Consider the following 17,235-nt stretch of genomic DNA (forward strand, 5'->3'; position numbering starts at 1 on the left):
TGGCTATTTAAACTCTAAAACAGGACTTTCTACAGCCACAATATTGAGCATTGTGATGCTTATCAAAAAGCATATTAAGCATTACCTTTTTTCCAATTCATATTCATACGAGTGGTTTGTCTCATTCACTTATAATGTCTTCGGTGTGGAGCCCCGTTACTTTGTAGTAAAAGATCTCTGCCTTAGCACATTAGGGGTGACTCGCATAAAAACCTCAGTTTCCAGTCCACAAAGTTAAAAAGATGAAATGCATCTACAGGGTAAACACTTCCAGATTTCAATTCACAGGGCCCTTTCAAACAGGTTGAATTTGAATCTGTGGCGGGGGGTTCTTGGCAGATTTTCCACATCAGAAACCATTTTCATTCATTTATTTTCACCTTGGGAAGAGATTTTTGCTTGGGATTTGGAGTGAGGCTGTTGGGGACAGAGAGAGATAGAGACAGCGTGAGAGAACAAGAGAAAAATGTAGACATTTGGGAATTATTTGGGACTGTGTACTCGTTGCGTTAAACTAGAGCATGAAAGCATTTGCATGCTTGTTAACGGATGCACTTTTATTGTATCGAGGGAGCAGAATTTGAAAGCTCATTTTACAGAATAAATCACAAATCCATCTGTCTTCCTTCCTTTGCCATGGTAACAGGCAATCATGCATTTAGACAGTAAGAGTCTTCCAGGCAAGAGTTAAGATAATACCTACGTTTGCATCAAGCTAGTGTATTTTTTCCTCCTTACGGCGGTATCATTTCATGAACAGAAAGAAATTAAACTAGGTCTCCTTTGCTCTGACAAAGACAGCCCCTTCCGAAATCTCATTCTCACTTCAGTCACAGATGGGTAAAAAATGAATTCATCTAACCCCACACAAAAGCTAAATGCATTTAGTGAATGAATAAATCTGCTCAGTATTCATGAGGTGGATACGCTGCTAATACATGTATGGTTTTTCAACATGGAAATTTCTTTTAAACACTTCAGGTGATAAAAGCTATAGATGAAGGCTACAGGCTGCCGGCTCCAATGGACTGTCCGGTGGTACTGCACCAGCTCATGTTAGACTGCTGGGAAAAGAATCGCAGTGATCGACCAAAATTTGAGCGGATTGTCAACACCCTGGACAGGCTGATCCGGAATCCTAGCAGCCTGAAGCAGCTGACCAACACTGCAGTCTGGTGAGTCAACTGCCCTCTGTGGATTACATCTGAATTCAATAGTGGTGTTCTGTTTTGTTGTGTGGGGTGTTCGTTTGGCACTGGTTCAATATCATTGCCGCCTTTCCTCCATGTGATATTTAAAGCAGTGATTCTTAACTGATAGTTTGCGACCTAAAAATGGTTTGCAGGTCTGTTCTGATTGTTGCGGAAAGCAAGGAAAAAGTAATGCTAAATGCTATAATTGAGCAAATGTAAAATAACAAAATAAATATGCTTATCAACTTGTAAAAGGTCAAATGTTTCAATGTATAATTTTAGGGATTTTTTTTGTATTATTATAATACACTACACTGGGTCACCAGTTACCACAAGATTTTGTTCTGGCCAAATTCCCCCATTGGCCCTTATCCATCATGGGCTCCTTATAATGGTTAAATGGTAAATGGTCTGCAATTATATAGCACCTTTTTAACCTTAGTGGTATTCAAAGCTCTTTACACTGCGTCTCATTCACCCATTCACACTCACACTCACACTCACACACCAATGACAGCAGAGCTACCATGCAAGGTGCTAGCCTGCCATTGGGAGCAACTTGAGGTTCAGTGACTTGCCCAAGGACACTTCAGCATGTGGAGTCATGCTGGCGGGGAATCGAACCACCAACCCTGCAATTGGTGGACAACCCACTCTACCAACTGAGCCACAGCCGCCCATATATTAATTGGCTATATCAGTCCACTTTCTCCTCTCCACCAACAGCTGGCTACTGTTGCATCATCCAGGTGGATGCTGCACATTGGTGGTGGTTATGGAGAGTCCCCTGTTCACTGTGTAAAGTGATTTGAGTGTAGTGTTAGAAAAACACTATATAAACTAAATGCAACATTCATTCATGATGTCCAATGTCAAATCTGGGTCCTTAAGCAAATCCAGTTGACAACCACAGATATGTATTATGACAGATGTTGTGATGTTTCTCAGGTGTGTGATTAAAATCTGAAGCCATTTCTTTATCTGTAATCCAGTAAATTCAGAATAAATGAGTACGATAAGATATTCAAGTAATCTAGACTGAAGCCAGATGTCATCTACGATTCCCAGTGTTCTTACTCCCTGTGCCTGTTTCTCTCAGTTGGGAGGGGTTGGAGCTGGTCTTGGCAGATATCTGATTGCCTGTCTATCCCTCTGCCGACATTTAAAGGGTTTCCAAAATAATAGGCAGATGGGGCAGGATTGTTTAGCCAGTGCTTGCCTCCATTGAAACAGACAACTAAATTTTCCCACAAACCACTGGGAAGAACCTGCCCTGTATCCCTGCCATTAAATAAAATAGGCTTAGATCTAAATGACTTATGTGTGAGTGTTTTGTAGGAGACATGGTGATAGAGACATGTTTTGTGTTGCAATCTGGCTTCCTTCTGGATCTGAAAGGCTAATGTGTGACGTTCGTTCTTGCACCAAAATATTCTTAATTTAGTTTTATACCCTTTTCCACCCACTCATTAACCCTTTTAATTAAACTGGAATTAAAATGGCTGTTTTTGCAACTGTACCTTTCATTTACATGTAGATGTAAATTCCATACACCAGCGTAGTTCAAACTGTCATTCATCAGGATGGACCAAGCAGCTTGTACTTAATTGGCATTGATATGTGCATATGGTTTAGATGGCAATGCCCTATTTCTATTTCAAAAGAGCAAGGAAACAGTTTCTTAACATTTGTTCCCTTTAAATTGTGAAGTAAATAAAATCTATTTTTGTGTCTGCACAATTTGTTTTTAAATTTTTTTTATCAAAAACATGACAACAAATAAATCCATACATCTGAGACAGGGCTGGACAGGGAAGATAAAGCAGCCCGGGATTTTACATGGCAACTTTCTGCATATCGCGGCACCGTTTTGTTGTCCGTTCTGTATAACGTGGCTGCTAATTTTACCTTATCGCGGCCCATCTGGCACATTTCGCGGCCATCCCACCGGCCCGCTCGATGGCCAGTCCGCCCCTGATTACCCCCAATGGGCGTTGGCCCACCGGGAAAATGCCCGGTATATCAGACTGCCAGTTCAGCCTTGCTCTGAGATACAGGCCAATGCAAAATGCATTATTCAAAACAATTCTGACATGTCTCATTGCCTGTGACGACGTGGAGACTGTATGTATGTTTTTCTGACTGCACTACCCCCTCCAACCACAGGGAGGACCCAGTGACCCCTGAGGCTGGGGTCAGCACAGTGAAGGACTGGCTGGACTTAATTAAAATGGGTCAGTACAAGGAGCACTTCTCCAGTGCTGGCTACGCAACTCTTGACTCAGTTCTGTACGTCAGTGCCAGGTAAACAACAACATCATCAAGTCGTATTTTTCTCAGTACAAGATTTTGGATGCATTACAATAGATGTTTTCAGAATATAATATTAGCATAGGCTACTGCTTGCTGTAAACTGTGCAGTGTATATACTCTGTACTACATATTTATTTATTTTTTTTGCATGTGAAAAAGTACACAATATGCAACAATGAATGTTTCAAACAGTAGTAGGGTATAACGGGGCTAAAGGAACCCCTTAAGGAAATTTAGCTTTTTTCTGGTAACAAAATGTATTGGTTTATTTTTATTGAATATTGATGGAGCAACATCATTTGTGATTTATAAATAAACACAGAAGGTTGTTTCAATTAAAATTCAGTTTTTAAAAAAAGGTGTGGGGTTAAAGGCTCCCTCACTTGGGGTAAAAGGCCCCTAGGAGGTTTAAAGTGATATCTTGTAGATATAGGGTCAATAGTTATTGTGAAAAATTTGTCAACTAATGCTAATAATTTTGAGACTCCAAGATGCTTTTTTGAGTAACAAATTTATTTGCCCCACTTAAGAAAACAATGTGTTTAATAGGGGCATTTAGTCACTGCATCAGGGGGGCTTTTTACACCAAATACTATCCTTTCACTTATTGAACAGTTATTGAACATATTTGATTTAATGACCTTAAACAAATCTGAAAATGACAAATTAGCTTTTTGTCTCAAAGAAATGTGTTCATTTCAGGTATTTTCATTAGCTACATAGGAACACCCCTTTTGTCTTGCCACGGCAGTTTCTAAATATCTTTCTCTCTTCCACACACTTTTCTTCCATCTCGCTCTTAGTGAACTGGATAAGATGGGTGTTGCACTGGCGGGCCATCAGAAAAAGATCCTAACTAGTATCCAGTGTCTTCACACACAGCACGGGAATCAAATTTCAGGTATAGCCCTCACCTCAACGCCCTAAACCAGTTCCGCTTCCACAGAGATGGAGATTGTGAGTGTTCGTGCCACATGAAGGCGTCTTGCTGCAAAATGACTCTGTCTTATCCCTATACCAGCACTGCATTTTTTACACCCTACAGGAGAATGCGGCAATACCTTCCCTTTTGTGATCAGCGTCCAGAAATCTTCAGAGATAGCAGATCGCTGCTCAAAGACTGCGATATCTATTGATCCAGGGGATGCGAGGACTAGAACCGACACCATGTGACATCACAGCACTGTGAACATCACGCTCCACTCCTCACTGTACAGAAGAAAGACATTGAGAAGATCCACTGATTGTGTCTTGTGATTCTTTTAACTGTCTTACAAGCTATGCTTGTTCGATCTTTTGAATATGACACTTGTATCTTGGTGGACTTGAATGAGGAGGATGAATAACCTTCAGATGGCCTTGCAAACTTGCGTGCATGGTAATAGTGTAGAAATGTTCATGAAAGACTGCTCGCCAGTAGATGCAAAAAGCAGTGAAGCACTGATCTATCCTTCACACATTCACACGCGTACACAGTAGAGCCGCTCCTTGGCCCAAAATGCCACTTCGGACATTTCTCGTCAAGTCCTTGGCAGAGTCATTGAAATCTGTTGATTCCATAGCGGAGTATTTGGAGGCCTCACCTCTTCCCCCACACTTGTCACTTTTGACAAGTCCTGACATCCAGTGTGCCCCAACAGAAAAACCAGAGATGCTAAAGGAATAAAAAGTAATTGTTGCTTCACAAAAATGGACATGACATGAAGAAGGCAGATGTCATGAATGGAACAAGAACATCCTTTTTTTGACACTGGCAGCAACTTTCGGTTCTATTTTTCAACAGCCTTCCTGTTTGATGTGGCTTTCCTTCTAATTTCATTGCATATTTTACATATTGCCAAGGCATAGCTCTGTATATGCCTCATTATGTGTTAACATCATTAAGCTGCTACATCTGAAGTCTTTAATGGAATAAGGAGACAGAAAGGATTTAATTTCAAGACCTTTTCCCTAAATTGACCTGGTGTTGACTGAGCTTTACTTGTAGACTGTAGAACCTGTATTTGTCTTGGACATTGTTTAGTGTAAAGCTCTACTGGTGACCGAGTGGTTACATTTACATTGCATTCTACATTTATGCATTTGATAGATGCTGCAAGGCATTCAAGGTATATATTATTATTAGAATGTGAGTTTCTGGAAAACCTTTAGATTACATTTCAATATGCTCTCATAATGACTGAAGGAGCTTAAATATTTTACCATAAATCGGACATGTCATTTCATGCACCATGTCCATAATCCTGTGTAAAATGGTGTCAGAACCATTTGTTGCTGGTACTTATAAAATTTCCCATTTTCTGGTTTATCGTCCCACATTCCTTGGCAGTGCTTTGTTTTGCTACATGTAACATTACAATGAAGAATATTGTACTGTAGTAGAAATTGAGACATTTGTATTGTGTTGGTTATTGTATTTGTACAGTAATGACTTGGTGTCTTGAAGGTTTTGTCAGTTGTAAATTGAGGCAAGGTTTTAACGCTTATTTTAACCTTCAACTCTAGCTTTGGACAGACAAGGATTGTGAGGCTGAAGAATGTAATGGATTATTTAGCTTTATGGTGTGTGGGAAAGCTAAGCATTCTCAGGATTTTATTTTTCACAGATAAACACTTCAAGTTGTCAGCAGAACAATTTCTGTGAGATTCACTTCCTGTTAGATACCATTCAATTTCTCCTTTCTTATTTATGTTTTGACATTACATATGATTCATTTACAGGTTTAAGCCATTTAGGTAAACTCTATTGATTAAATAAGCACAACTTGAGCACTATGTGAATTATGTTATTTATAATCTTGACCAACAGTGACTTGTTTATTTGGATTATTGAGTTAAATTTAATTGGAAAGATAACATGAATAATTTTTCAGAAATTAAAGAGTCATAATAACATCCACATCTACTCTGTCCTTTACTAATTCTTAATTAAGAGCTACTAGATGCAAAAAGCATCTTCCAGCCCAAAGTTATAAGTGCTTTAACACTGAATAAACGTTTAATCATGCATTTCCTTTAGGTGTTTCAAAGTTGTAAATCTTCATTAAATTGTGTTTGGTTTTCGTCTTTTATGTCTTTTTTTTTGTCTTCTATGACAAAATGCAGTCAAAACATAGACATGCACAGAGATGCTGTTCGATGCAGTAAACATTGCATTTTCTGTCTTGAAGTTCTCAAAGCTGTTTTTCATCCTTTTGATTTTCAGAAATGGTTAATACAATTGTTTGTGTTTAATTTCATGAAGTTTTTATTACACACTGATAGTATCATGCATACTTGGTCTGGTATTTACACAGTCCACACAACCAGTTACTGGATTACCTGCACATTGCATCAGGACCTTGGTTACTGTAGATATTCTTAGCTAAAACACATTACGAAAAGTGATTACACAATTTAAGATTGATTGCCTGGTTTGAAAATCAACCAAGATTAGCACTCAGACAGGAGAATGAATAGCCTATATGTCACTCAGCAGTCAAGGGGTGTAGTGCTTTAAGAAAAATATTGTCTGGAAGTCATCAATTAAACTGGAAGACCATACTCTTGTGGCCAAAAGCATCAGTGTTACAAATTGGTTGGATGGTTTTGTAGTCAGCCTCTGTAACTCACTTTGTATTTAGCCAATCAGGACTGTTGTTTTGTTGTACGGGTAACCACAGTGCATTACAGAATTAAATAATATCTGGGATACTGATGCCGTGGTGTACACATGTGATGCACGTTGCCGCCCATCTCTAAACTGGGATACTTTAGTGTAAAAAGCTTCTCTGGCTCTTACAAGAACAGTAATGGATACATGATCAGATAACTTTATGAAAGATCACAGAGTTAATGACTTTAGCTAACCAAGCCCTCAGTCAGTACCTGAAGAATTTACCTCTAATTTAGTTTGCATCTTTTGAATTTTCAACATTGTGATCATGTGTGTACCAGTTATTATTTCATAAAGCTCTTGTTGAATTGTATGCATTTTAAACATTTTGTCCAATAAATATGTTAATATTTTTTATTTTGTGGTCTTGCTCGTGTTTGCTGCCCCCAAAAGATTTTAATGGGAAAATACATACAGTGGGTACAATTACTGATGTTATCAGCATATCAATTTTAATGAAAAGTTTATTAGAAAAAAGCAACATTGTCTCAGGCTCGGTTCCATAGGTGGGCATGAGCTTGGCCCACATTGACAACCACACCCACACATCCAGCTGTTCAGCACTCCTGGAAGGTCCTATTGGCCCACCTTATATATTAGAGCTTGACAGGGAGAGCCTGTGAGAAGTCATAATATAGTAGTAAGAGATGGAAAAATCAGTCAAGTTGGCTCGTACAAAAGTTGGCTCGTTTGGAACTAAATAAAGGGAACGCATTACATTCATCAATTTGTATTGTATAAATAAATATGTAGAATATTTTTTAAATAATAAAATGAGTAACCACATTTCTTAAAGGAATAGTTCATCCAAAAATGAAAATTCTCTCATAACTTACCCTCATGCCATAACAGATGTGTATGACATTCTATTTTCTGCAGAACTCATATTATGATTTTTAGAAGAATATTTCAGCTCTGTAATGTAACTGTTAAGTTCCAAAAAGCACATAAAGGCAGCATAAAAGTAATCCATATTACTCCAGTGTTTTAATCCATATTTTCAGAAGTGATATGATAGGTGTGGTTGAGAAGCAGATAAATCAAGTCCTCCTTTGCTTGAAAATGTTACCCCTGCCCAGTAGGAGTCGGTTTGCATGAACGATGTAAATCGCCAGAAACACGAGAAGAGGAATTTAAAAGTGATCTTTCTCACCCACACCTATCATATCACTTCTGAAGATATTGGTTTAACCACTGGAGTCTTATGGATTACGTTTATGATGATTTATGAATTTTTGGAGCTTCAAATGTTTGGCACCCATTCACTTGTTGTATGAACCAAAAGAGCTGAGAAATGATTCTAAAAATCTTCATTTGAGATCAGCGGATGAAAGAAAATCATATACATCTGGGATGGCATAAGGGTGAGTAAATGATGAGAGAATTTTTATTTTTGGGTGAATTATTCCTTTAAAGTAAAGTGTTTTATAAGAGGTTAGCTAAAATGTTATGTCTGTATTGTATCAATTTGACATTCTGTTTGTTGATTGGTTGGTGTAGAAGTTGTACCTTTTTATATGAGTTATACTATTATACATATACTATCTTTTAATTTTGCCATCTCGTACACATTTCTAGAGTTGTCATGGTACTACTCTGAAAAAATTGACATGGATTTCAGAACTTTTTAACATTTGACATGGCAGAATATCAGCCTCAGGCATCATTTACTTTAATTGCATCTTTTTTCCATGTAATGAAAGTGAATGTTGATTGAGACTTACATTCTACCCACTCTCACTTTTGTGTTAAATAGAATAAAAATCATCAAACAGGCTTAGAGCTTGATTAAATGATGACATCATTTTCATTTCTGGGTGAACTGTCCCTTTAAAGAGATTATGTTTTAGATTGAGTGAGGAATTACTATTTATAAATTAAATCAGTTTAAATTTAATTTAAAGCATTCATTTTCTATAAATATCAATAAGGAAAGGTCAGTTCTTAAAGAAAACATTGAACATCTGTCACCACAAAACTGGACTCCCCAGAGTGAGAGTGAATAAACACACAGGTAATCAGACCGTCAGACGCTTGTCTCTCTCTCTCCCTTCCCTTCTGCCACTTCCAGGAGATGCTCGTGAGATCCATGCAAACGGCAAACAAACAGAGCAGAGGTCTTTGCTATTCCCATCATGCTCTGCTCAAACACTGGGCCACCATCTGGAAGGGCTTCATTGAATGGCACCATGAAAATGGCTCCCAGTTTAAGCTTTGTCCCAGCTGTTGTGTTATTTTCATTCTGACTGTCTGGTACGGGGTGCCCATAAGAGCTTGTTCTCAATCTATATCATCTAGTTACTGATTCCTGACTTGGTTCTTCATAATTAGACTCAAGCAAAAAAATTCTCACGTTTTGGTGTGTGTCAAGAGATAAAATATGTGTAAGTGTGCGTATGTTTGAAAGATTCCAATCATAAAGCATCTTAATCAACAAAGTGATGACATCAGCAGATAAGCAGCCATTCTTTCAATTGTCAGAGATGAATCAAAGGAAAATCTTAAAGTCCTCAAAATGATTCTTGCACAATATAAATACAGCATTGTTTTTCCTCATTCAAAGAACATTCATTGCCTGACTTGTTTTCGTATCCACGTTTTTGTCTCTATCCAATTTCAATTTAATTTAATTCATGTTTTTTTTGTTTTTTTTATAATTGTTTTCCTCTTTGAAGATGTTTTAAGGTCAGACAATTTTGGAAACAATCCAGCAGTGTCATGCTTTAGTGCAGCTAATCTTTGCCACCTTTCATTTGATTAAAGCAAAGTGTTAAATTTTTTGCCACAGAATGAAACCAACAACTCCATTCCAAATCCTGCCTCACTGCCTACTGCGTACATAGGCAGCTACCTTTAAAAAAAGGTAGCTGCCTTTTTAACCCAAATGGAATCTCAGAAGTGACTGAGCTGAAATATTCTAGGCAGAATCTCATTTACTCACACTCAACACACAAATAGCACTCATCACATCAGACTTGACTGACTCACACAGTTGATTCCAAAAATAGATCTCTACAGTCTGGTTCGGAAGTAAAAATCCCAATTGATTATTAACAATAACTTAAACCTTTAAAGCAGACTACGTATTTAATAGTGGAATTCAAGATGAAGAACTACACTACTCATAATCCAGCTGGCTGATCCACCAATCAAAGAACTGTGTCCAACAAAGTGCACTAAAAGTGCTCCGCAGCGCCCACCCACTTCCATAACACACAGTGAATGATGCAATCCAGTTGTTTCCCTACACTCTCAAACTTATTTATTTGTATATATCTGAATATTTTGCAATAAACTTAAAATGTACTTATTCTATACTGATACATTCAAATGTAACATTAAAATTACGTTTTATATTTTGCTTTTTTTTTTATTCGATTACATCATTAGCAATGGATTGTAGTTAATTCCCTCATTAAACACATTAAGTACATAGCCTTGTACCTCTGAGTTTTTATCTGATTTTCAAATACTTTTTTGCTTTAAATAAAATTGTGTGATGCTGTGAGTATCCTCTGAGCTTGTCGGTTTTGTTCATAGCTTAGAACTCTATTTTATATGTAGGCTACTTAATGAAACTTTTGGGTCAAAATTTTAAACATTGACTGTGTCTGCAGAGAGAGCAAGACAGTATAATAAAATATGCACAAGAATACTGTCAACATGTTAAAAGCATGAGCATGGCATGTTACCATGGTTACAACAAAGACACCCAAGTCTCTCATTTGTCAATCCGTAACAACCCCCTGTGAGGCAAAAAAACAATCTTATAAATTCCGTTTCTGGGACTGCAAGTGAATACAAATGTGAGAATAGGCTAGGATTAGTTGAAAAAGCACAGAGAGACGTTGTGATTTATGAGTGTGTTTTGTTTTCAGAGGTGTTCATGTTTACATGAGAATTGACTTTCATCTCACAGTGTCAGTCAAGTCACAGGGGATTAAAATCAATATAATTATTCTTCAAACCATGAGCCAAGCAGTCCATTTACTGTCTATGCATGTGACACAAACAAAAAGTCTCTCCACCTGACACGCACGCACGCATGCACACACACACACACGCACACACACACACACATGTAGTGTTTCCATGTTTTATGGGGACTTTCCATAGACATAATGGTTTTTATACTGTACAAACTTTATATTCTATCCCCTAAACCTAACCCTACCCCTAAACCTAACACTCACAGAAAACATTCTGCATTTTTACATTTTCAGAAAACATAATTTAGTATGATTTATAAGCTGTTTTCCTCATGGGGACCGACAAAATGTCCCCACAAGGTCAAAAATTTCGGGTTTTACTATCCTTATGGGGACATTTGGTACCCACAAAGTGATAAATACACGCACACACACACACACACACACACACACACACACACACACACACACACACTCACGTTGCATACTATTGCATCAGACTACCATATCTTGTAATGATTTGAATTTCATTTGTCCAGTCGTTAAGAAAAAAATATTCAAATACCTCTACAATAATTTTTGGTGTTTAATTTACAACCGGATTGAACAGAGACTGTTTATAGAGTCCTAAAGCTATCATGGTTTTGTTCAAAATAGCATTGCACCATACTAGTACTATTTCTGCAGCATTTCTTTATGGTTCCATATTGCTTATTGTTTCACACACTTTTTTGTAAAAATATTAGGCAATATACAGTATACTGTGCAGCATTCAGTGAACATGTAAGTATTCCATTTAAAACATCTTCACAATTTGTCTTATCTTTTTCATTCTCCTCTCTCTCAATCTGTCTGTCTTTGTCTCTCTCCCTTTTTCTCTTTTTGTCTGTCTGTTTTTGGAAGTGCACCTGCAGGCTGGGTGGGCTCTTATAGTAGTCCAGCTCTCTAGAGATGCTTATAGCTCATCTCTGGATCTGGAAGCAGGCTTAGTGTCTGTGATGCCTCAGCTTCTGCTGCTGGTAATGGCACAACTAGACAGCAAATCCAGGCAGGTTATGCAACAACAAACTGTATATCTTGAAGATCATTTTTTATTTCAAAAACATAAAAAATATAGAAAAATTAGGAGAACAGAAACAAAGCGTGAGAATTTCCCCCACAAAATCCTATCGCCCTGGACACCAAAGCAATGCTATCTCTTTTTTGGAACGTGGAATTGTTCATCACGATTCATCATGGAAGCATGAATTCATTTTCTGTTGCCTAGTGATTTTACTCACATTGTCATATGTTTTTGGCAGAAAATGTGTGTATTAAATGTGTAAAAACAACAACATTTGGCTCCATAGTGCCGATACTAGGGATGTCCCGACACCACTACCGCGATCATGTACTGGTACTCCTAAAAATTTTCAGATACTAAAAACTGATACCATGTGACGTACGAATGTCATTACGGAAACTTTCATCCCACAAATTAATATCACGTTATGTCCTAGTGAGATTATTTAATCACCTAAACTGTGATTTAATGAGATAAATATACTGTATAGTTTGCATTTAATTCAAATGTGAGTGCTTTTGAATGTGTGGAGTCAGTGTTGTGCTGACGCCGGCTGCTCGTACTTGTTAAAGCTCCTCCTTGGCTCATACAGGGAAAACACCATCATGAGCATTGTGCGATCTGTTTGTTGCAGATGAAAGTAAACAGGGTGCAAATTCATGTTGTTGCATGAGGCACATACAGAGTACATACTTATTTAATTAAAAAGCAGCCTTTTACAGTTTAATAATCACTTTGAGTCATGTAGCGACTTTTCCAGAGGGGGAATCTGCTGTCAAAAATGTCAGAGCTCCTTGGTCAAGCAACACTAAAAACTCAGTCAAAATGAAAGGTAAATTTATAGGAAAAAAGTATGACAGAAATATATCACTACTGTAAAGTTCTGTAATATTTACTATAATACTACTACCACTACTATATAATAATAATAATTAAGCAGTATCTAGCATCTGTGATTGTCTGTTATGCAGGACGTAACTTGACAAAATATAACTCCAATGTTGTATTTTGTTTGGATTGTGCTGTGAGGTTCTGTATATTAGCATTTCATTTGATAAAATAATACAACATTATATTGAAAATGATTTGTTATATTGTCATTTGATTCAAGTTTTAATGAATGTATTTATTTAAACATCATTTGATGATAAAATTGAAGTAAACTATTGATATGGAGTTTAGGCATAAAAGAAGAAAAATAAACCCACAGGTATCGGTATCGGTGAGTACCAAAAATGAAATATCGGTACTTGTACTCGTTCTCAAAAAAATTGTATCAGGACATCCCTTGCTGATATTTTAGAAAGTCGCGATGACCGATTTTTGACAATGCCAATGCTATGAAGGCCAACAACTGCATAAATTGAGCCTTAACGCATTACAACTATCTCTTAAAATAATTGTTCTCTCAGTCTGGAATGCTTGTATTGGCAGTTATTACATTGCATCTTATGGAGACCGCAACTAGAAAACAGTCAAGCGGCAATTTATATCATCATAATTCCACCCAGTGATTGGTCAGGAAACTGTGCATTGGCTGAAAGAACTTTAAATAGGTACTCTATTCAGTGCCTGATTAGAAATGGTACTTTATTATGTATTTCATCTTAACTGTAACAATTAATATTTAATATAATAATAATTTAACTATTAAAAACATAATTATGGCACATCATATTTTATCACCAAAGATAAAAACAGTAATTTTCAGCATTTCTCATTCTGTCTTCTCAGTTAGCTTGCATGCAAACTGATTAGTCTATTAGCATAGCATGCTGCTAGCCGCTTAGCCTACTAGATTATCATACAGCTGTTGATTAGAATACTAGCCTAGCAAATACACTACACTATTTGTACTATTGAATGTAGCTAGCACTGCTACAAAATTATAACTGGATGTATGGGCAAATCAGTTGATTTATTAGTTCACCTGGATACTAAGTTATATTAAGAAGTACTGGGTTGATACAATGAGTGCTTCTGAGGAAAAGCGAATCGCTAGGTTTACCAAGGTTTGCAAGATTAGTTGCATCCATGTTTTTGTTTGAGAGACGGGCAGATAATAAGTACTGAATACTTTTGGATGGACAGAAATTCTCATCACAAAGTCTATTCACATTTTTCTCCATTTGTACACTGTTTTCTGTACAACCATTCACAGAGAGTGAGGACCCCTATTTAAACAGTTTAATATAATTTTTCCTTCCATTCATTTTTGTGATCTGAACTCTTTCAGATAACCCTGTCCTTGAATGACACGTGAAAAGAACGTGTCAGATCTGGCATTATTAAACAGGATCAATTAATAATGAAAATGTAGCCCTGGCTAAAGATTTGCTTCATTAAAATGCAAGCCTTCTTAATTAATGTTGACAATGAAGTCTTGATATGGGTTTAAATTCAAGTTATTAAACAATCACAGTCATTGTAAAAATAATTCAAATGTTTGCTAGAGATATAACCTCTCATCCTCATGAGAATACATTAATGTTGAGCTAAGTGACAGGACATGCCCTTACTTAATTAACCTTGAAGAATTGGAGAGATAGAAGAAAACGATGCCCCACTTAAAGTGTTAATGACGTCTTAACGAGAGAACTCAAGCCTGCTTGATCTCTGACCTTTCAGAATTGACGCGAGGCTAAGATGTCAGAAATATTGATCATATTTAGTCTCATTATAGTCTGTCTTTTTTAGCCATGTGGCATTTCTCTGATCATTTCTTTTGACTTAGTAGTTTCAGCTGAGTTGATGAAAGGGCTCTCCACAATATGATATATTTTATATGAGATTTCCTATTTTGGTGTCTCAGATGTAATTTCTCACTTCCTAATTGGAAAGGGGCACTTGATTTTATATTTTAACGTAATTTTACACCTGCAAAACAAATTCTAGCTTCTTGTTTCTGATGTAGCCGTAAGTCTGAGTTGAAATAACTTGCACCAGACTTAACCAGATTGCTGCATTAACATCCGTCTAAAATGATCTTAAAACCATTGAAAACCATTCATTTTGACACACAGTTTTTGATTAATAGAAATATAAGAATGAGTAGTAGGTGGACTTTTAACATTGTAGGGTGGCTGTGTCCCCTTTAAGTCTTGTGCATGTGTATGTAGGGGTTTTCCAAATTTTTCAATCCCACATTTGTTTTTTTGTTTTTTTAGATGTACCAACTGGCAAAGTTTAAACCTTTTAAGTATATTTTCTTAAGTATGTTTTTTTCTTTCTGTTGTCAGCTATCTCATTTAAAGTAGCAGTGTTGTCTGTTACAAAAGCTATAAGAACTTGATTCTTAAAACTCAACTAGTAGAACCTGGCACTAAAGGAAAAGTCGCAGCTTTGATTCCCAGGAACACACATACTGATGAAAAAAAATTATAGTTAAGGACATTGCCATCTAATGACTTTAGCATTACAAATGTGATGTGGCCCTATGCATCCTTGACCATCTCAGAAGGTGGTTTGAGTGTTTTGATCTCAATGCACCTCAAAGCTGCGCATCACTTCTTAGACTAACTGTAGTTTGGCATATATTGAAAATGGAGGCTGAGCATACTGTGAGTTTGAAGTTAAGCCCATTGGTGTTCATGTTTTGCCAGGATGAACTGAGATCTCAAGATCAATTTGCTTGGACAGGAAGGATTAAAATTAGAACAGATGCGCTTCTTTAGCCCTAACTGGACACACCGGCCAGCCAACGAAGCAGTGTCATCCATCATCCTTTAGTCTGCATGCACAGCAGCTGGGCGATGGAGGGAGCACCACCCTTTAAGAATCAATCTCCATTTCAGCTCACTCTACCTCCTTCTCCCACAATCCACGACACGCTGCTATGGTAAATTGATTGACTTCTGGTAAATACAACATTACCACAAAGTCTGAGGCAGGAATTTATCATCATTTGTGTCTCTTCCATCCGAGAATTCATTAAAATGCTTAAACGAATAACAAAGAGACAGTAACAAATGTCCATTCGTAATGCACTGTGTGTCGAAGAGTGCCATAGGGCGTCTCAAGAAGGTTCGAGGAGATTTAATCCTTGCTGGATTAAATTACGGTGTTTGGTGTCTGTAAAGATGCAGACTCATACATTTCTGACTGCTTAAAGAGACTATGTGGCGCTTTCCGTGAATAGTGTACAAAACAGGATCTGAAACTGTTAAAAATTAAAGTAATTTATTTTAATTTTTCAACAAATGGCCTGTAAAAGGTATCGTTTACTCACCATTGTGTTTTTTCTAACCTGTTTGACTTTCTTCCATGGGAAACAAAAGGAAACTAAATTTATAATAATAATAATAATAATAATAATTGGAATAATAAAAATGTCACAAATTAAGCCTATATTAAACTATCACTCAGTAGGGGCCAGGGGCAGACTTAGCACTAGGCAAAGGAAGGCAACCACCTAGGGCCCCCATAAACCAAGGGCCCAATAAAAATATGAATAATATTATTTTGTATTATCATTAATGCTAAATAACATGTGCTGACATTTTAAATATCACTGTTACAATGCCGATATGATTGATATTGCTATTATTTTTAGCACCATCAATGCAAGCAACCCTTCCCCTTCAGATCAGGCTGTTTTATTGGTTTTATGCATCTCCACAAGTTCAATAAATGGTGAAAGTGAGCCAAACCACTCAGACAGTTTTATGTGATTTTACCTTATACTCTGTGGCAATTTACAAGATAAGCTACATTGTTGCTATTTCAGTTTGAATTGAATTTGTGGTGAGAAAAAAAAACAAAAAAAACAGAATCAAGGCTTCCTAAGGTAACACTGTCTTTCCAAACGGATCAGATTGCTGCACAGCCTGCACCGCCACTACTTCCACAAGCTTCTAAGATACCATGAGGTATCTTAGGACACTTATTGTATTTCAGTGATATCTTTCAGGATGAAGGAATATTTTCTCCATACCATTCCATATTATATAAATATATATATATCTGTAAAAGACAGAGAGACAGACAGACAGACAGACAGACAGACAGACAGACAGACAGATAGATAGATAGATAGATAGATAGATAGATAGATAGATAGATAGATAGATAGATAGATAGATA

The 17,235-nt window shown here is 36.9% G+C and overlaps 1 protein-coding gene across 1 annotated transcript in view; it reads left to right on the forward strand.

Moving 5' to 3' along the window:
* LOC127635366 (ephrin type-A receptor 3-like) overlaps window positions 1-7,485 on the forward strand; it is a 79,880-nt gene extending 72,395 nt beyond the window's left edge. The window contains exons 15-18 of the mRNA XM_052115349.1: window positions 982-1,175; window positions 3,360-3,497; window positions 4,310-4,407; window positions 4,552-7,485. Of these exons, the coding sequence (XP_051971309.1) occupies window positions 982-1,175; window positions 3,360-3,497; window positions 4,310-4,407; window positions 4,552-4,679 (558 nt within the window). The 3' untranslated portion in view covers window positions 4,680-7,485. The remainder of the gene's footprint in view (window positions 1-981; window positions 1,176-3,359; window positions 3,498-4,309; window positions 4,408-4,551) is intronic.
* The last annotated feature ends 9,750 nt before the right edge of the window (window positions 7,486-17,235 follow it).

This window comes from Xyrauchen texanus, chromosome 42 (assembly GCF_025860055.1).
Source record: "Xyrauchen texanus isolate HMW12.3.18 chromosome 42, RBS_HiC_50CHRs, whole genome shotgun sequence".
Lineage (NCBI taxonomy): Eukaryota > Metazoa > Chordata > Actinopteri > Cypriniformes > Catostomidae > Xyrauchen > Xyrauchen texanus.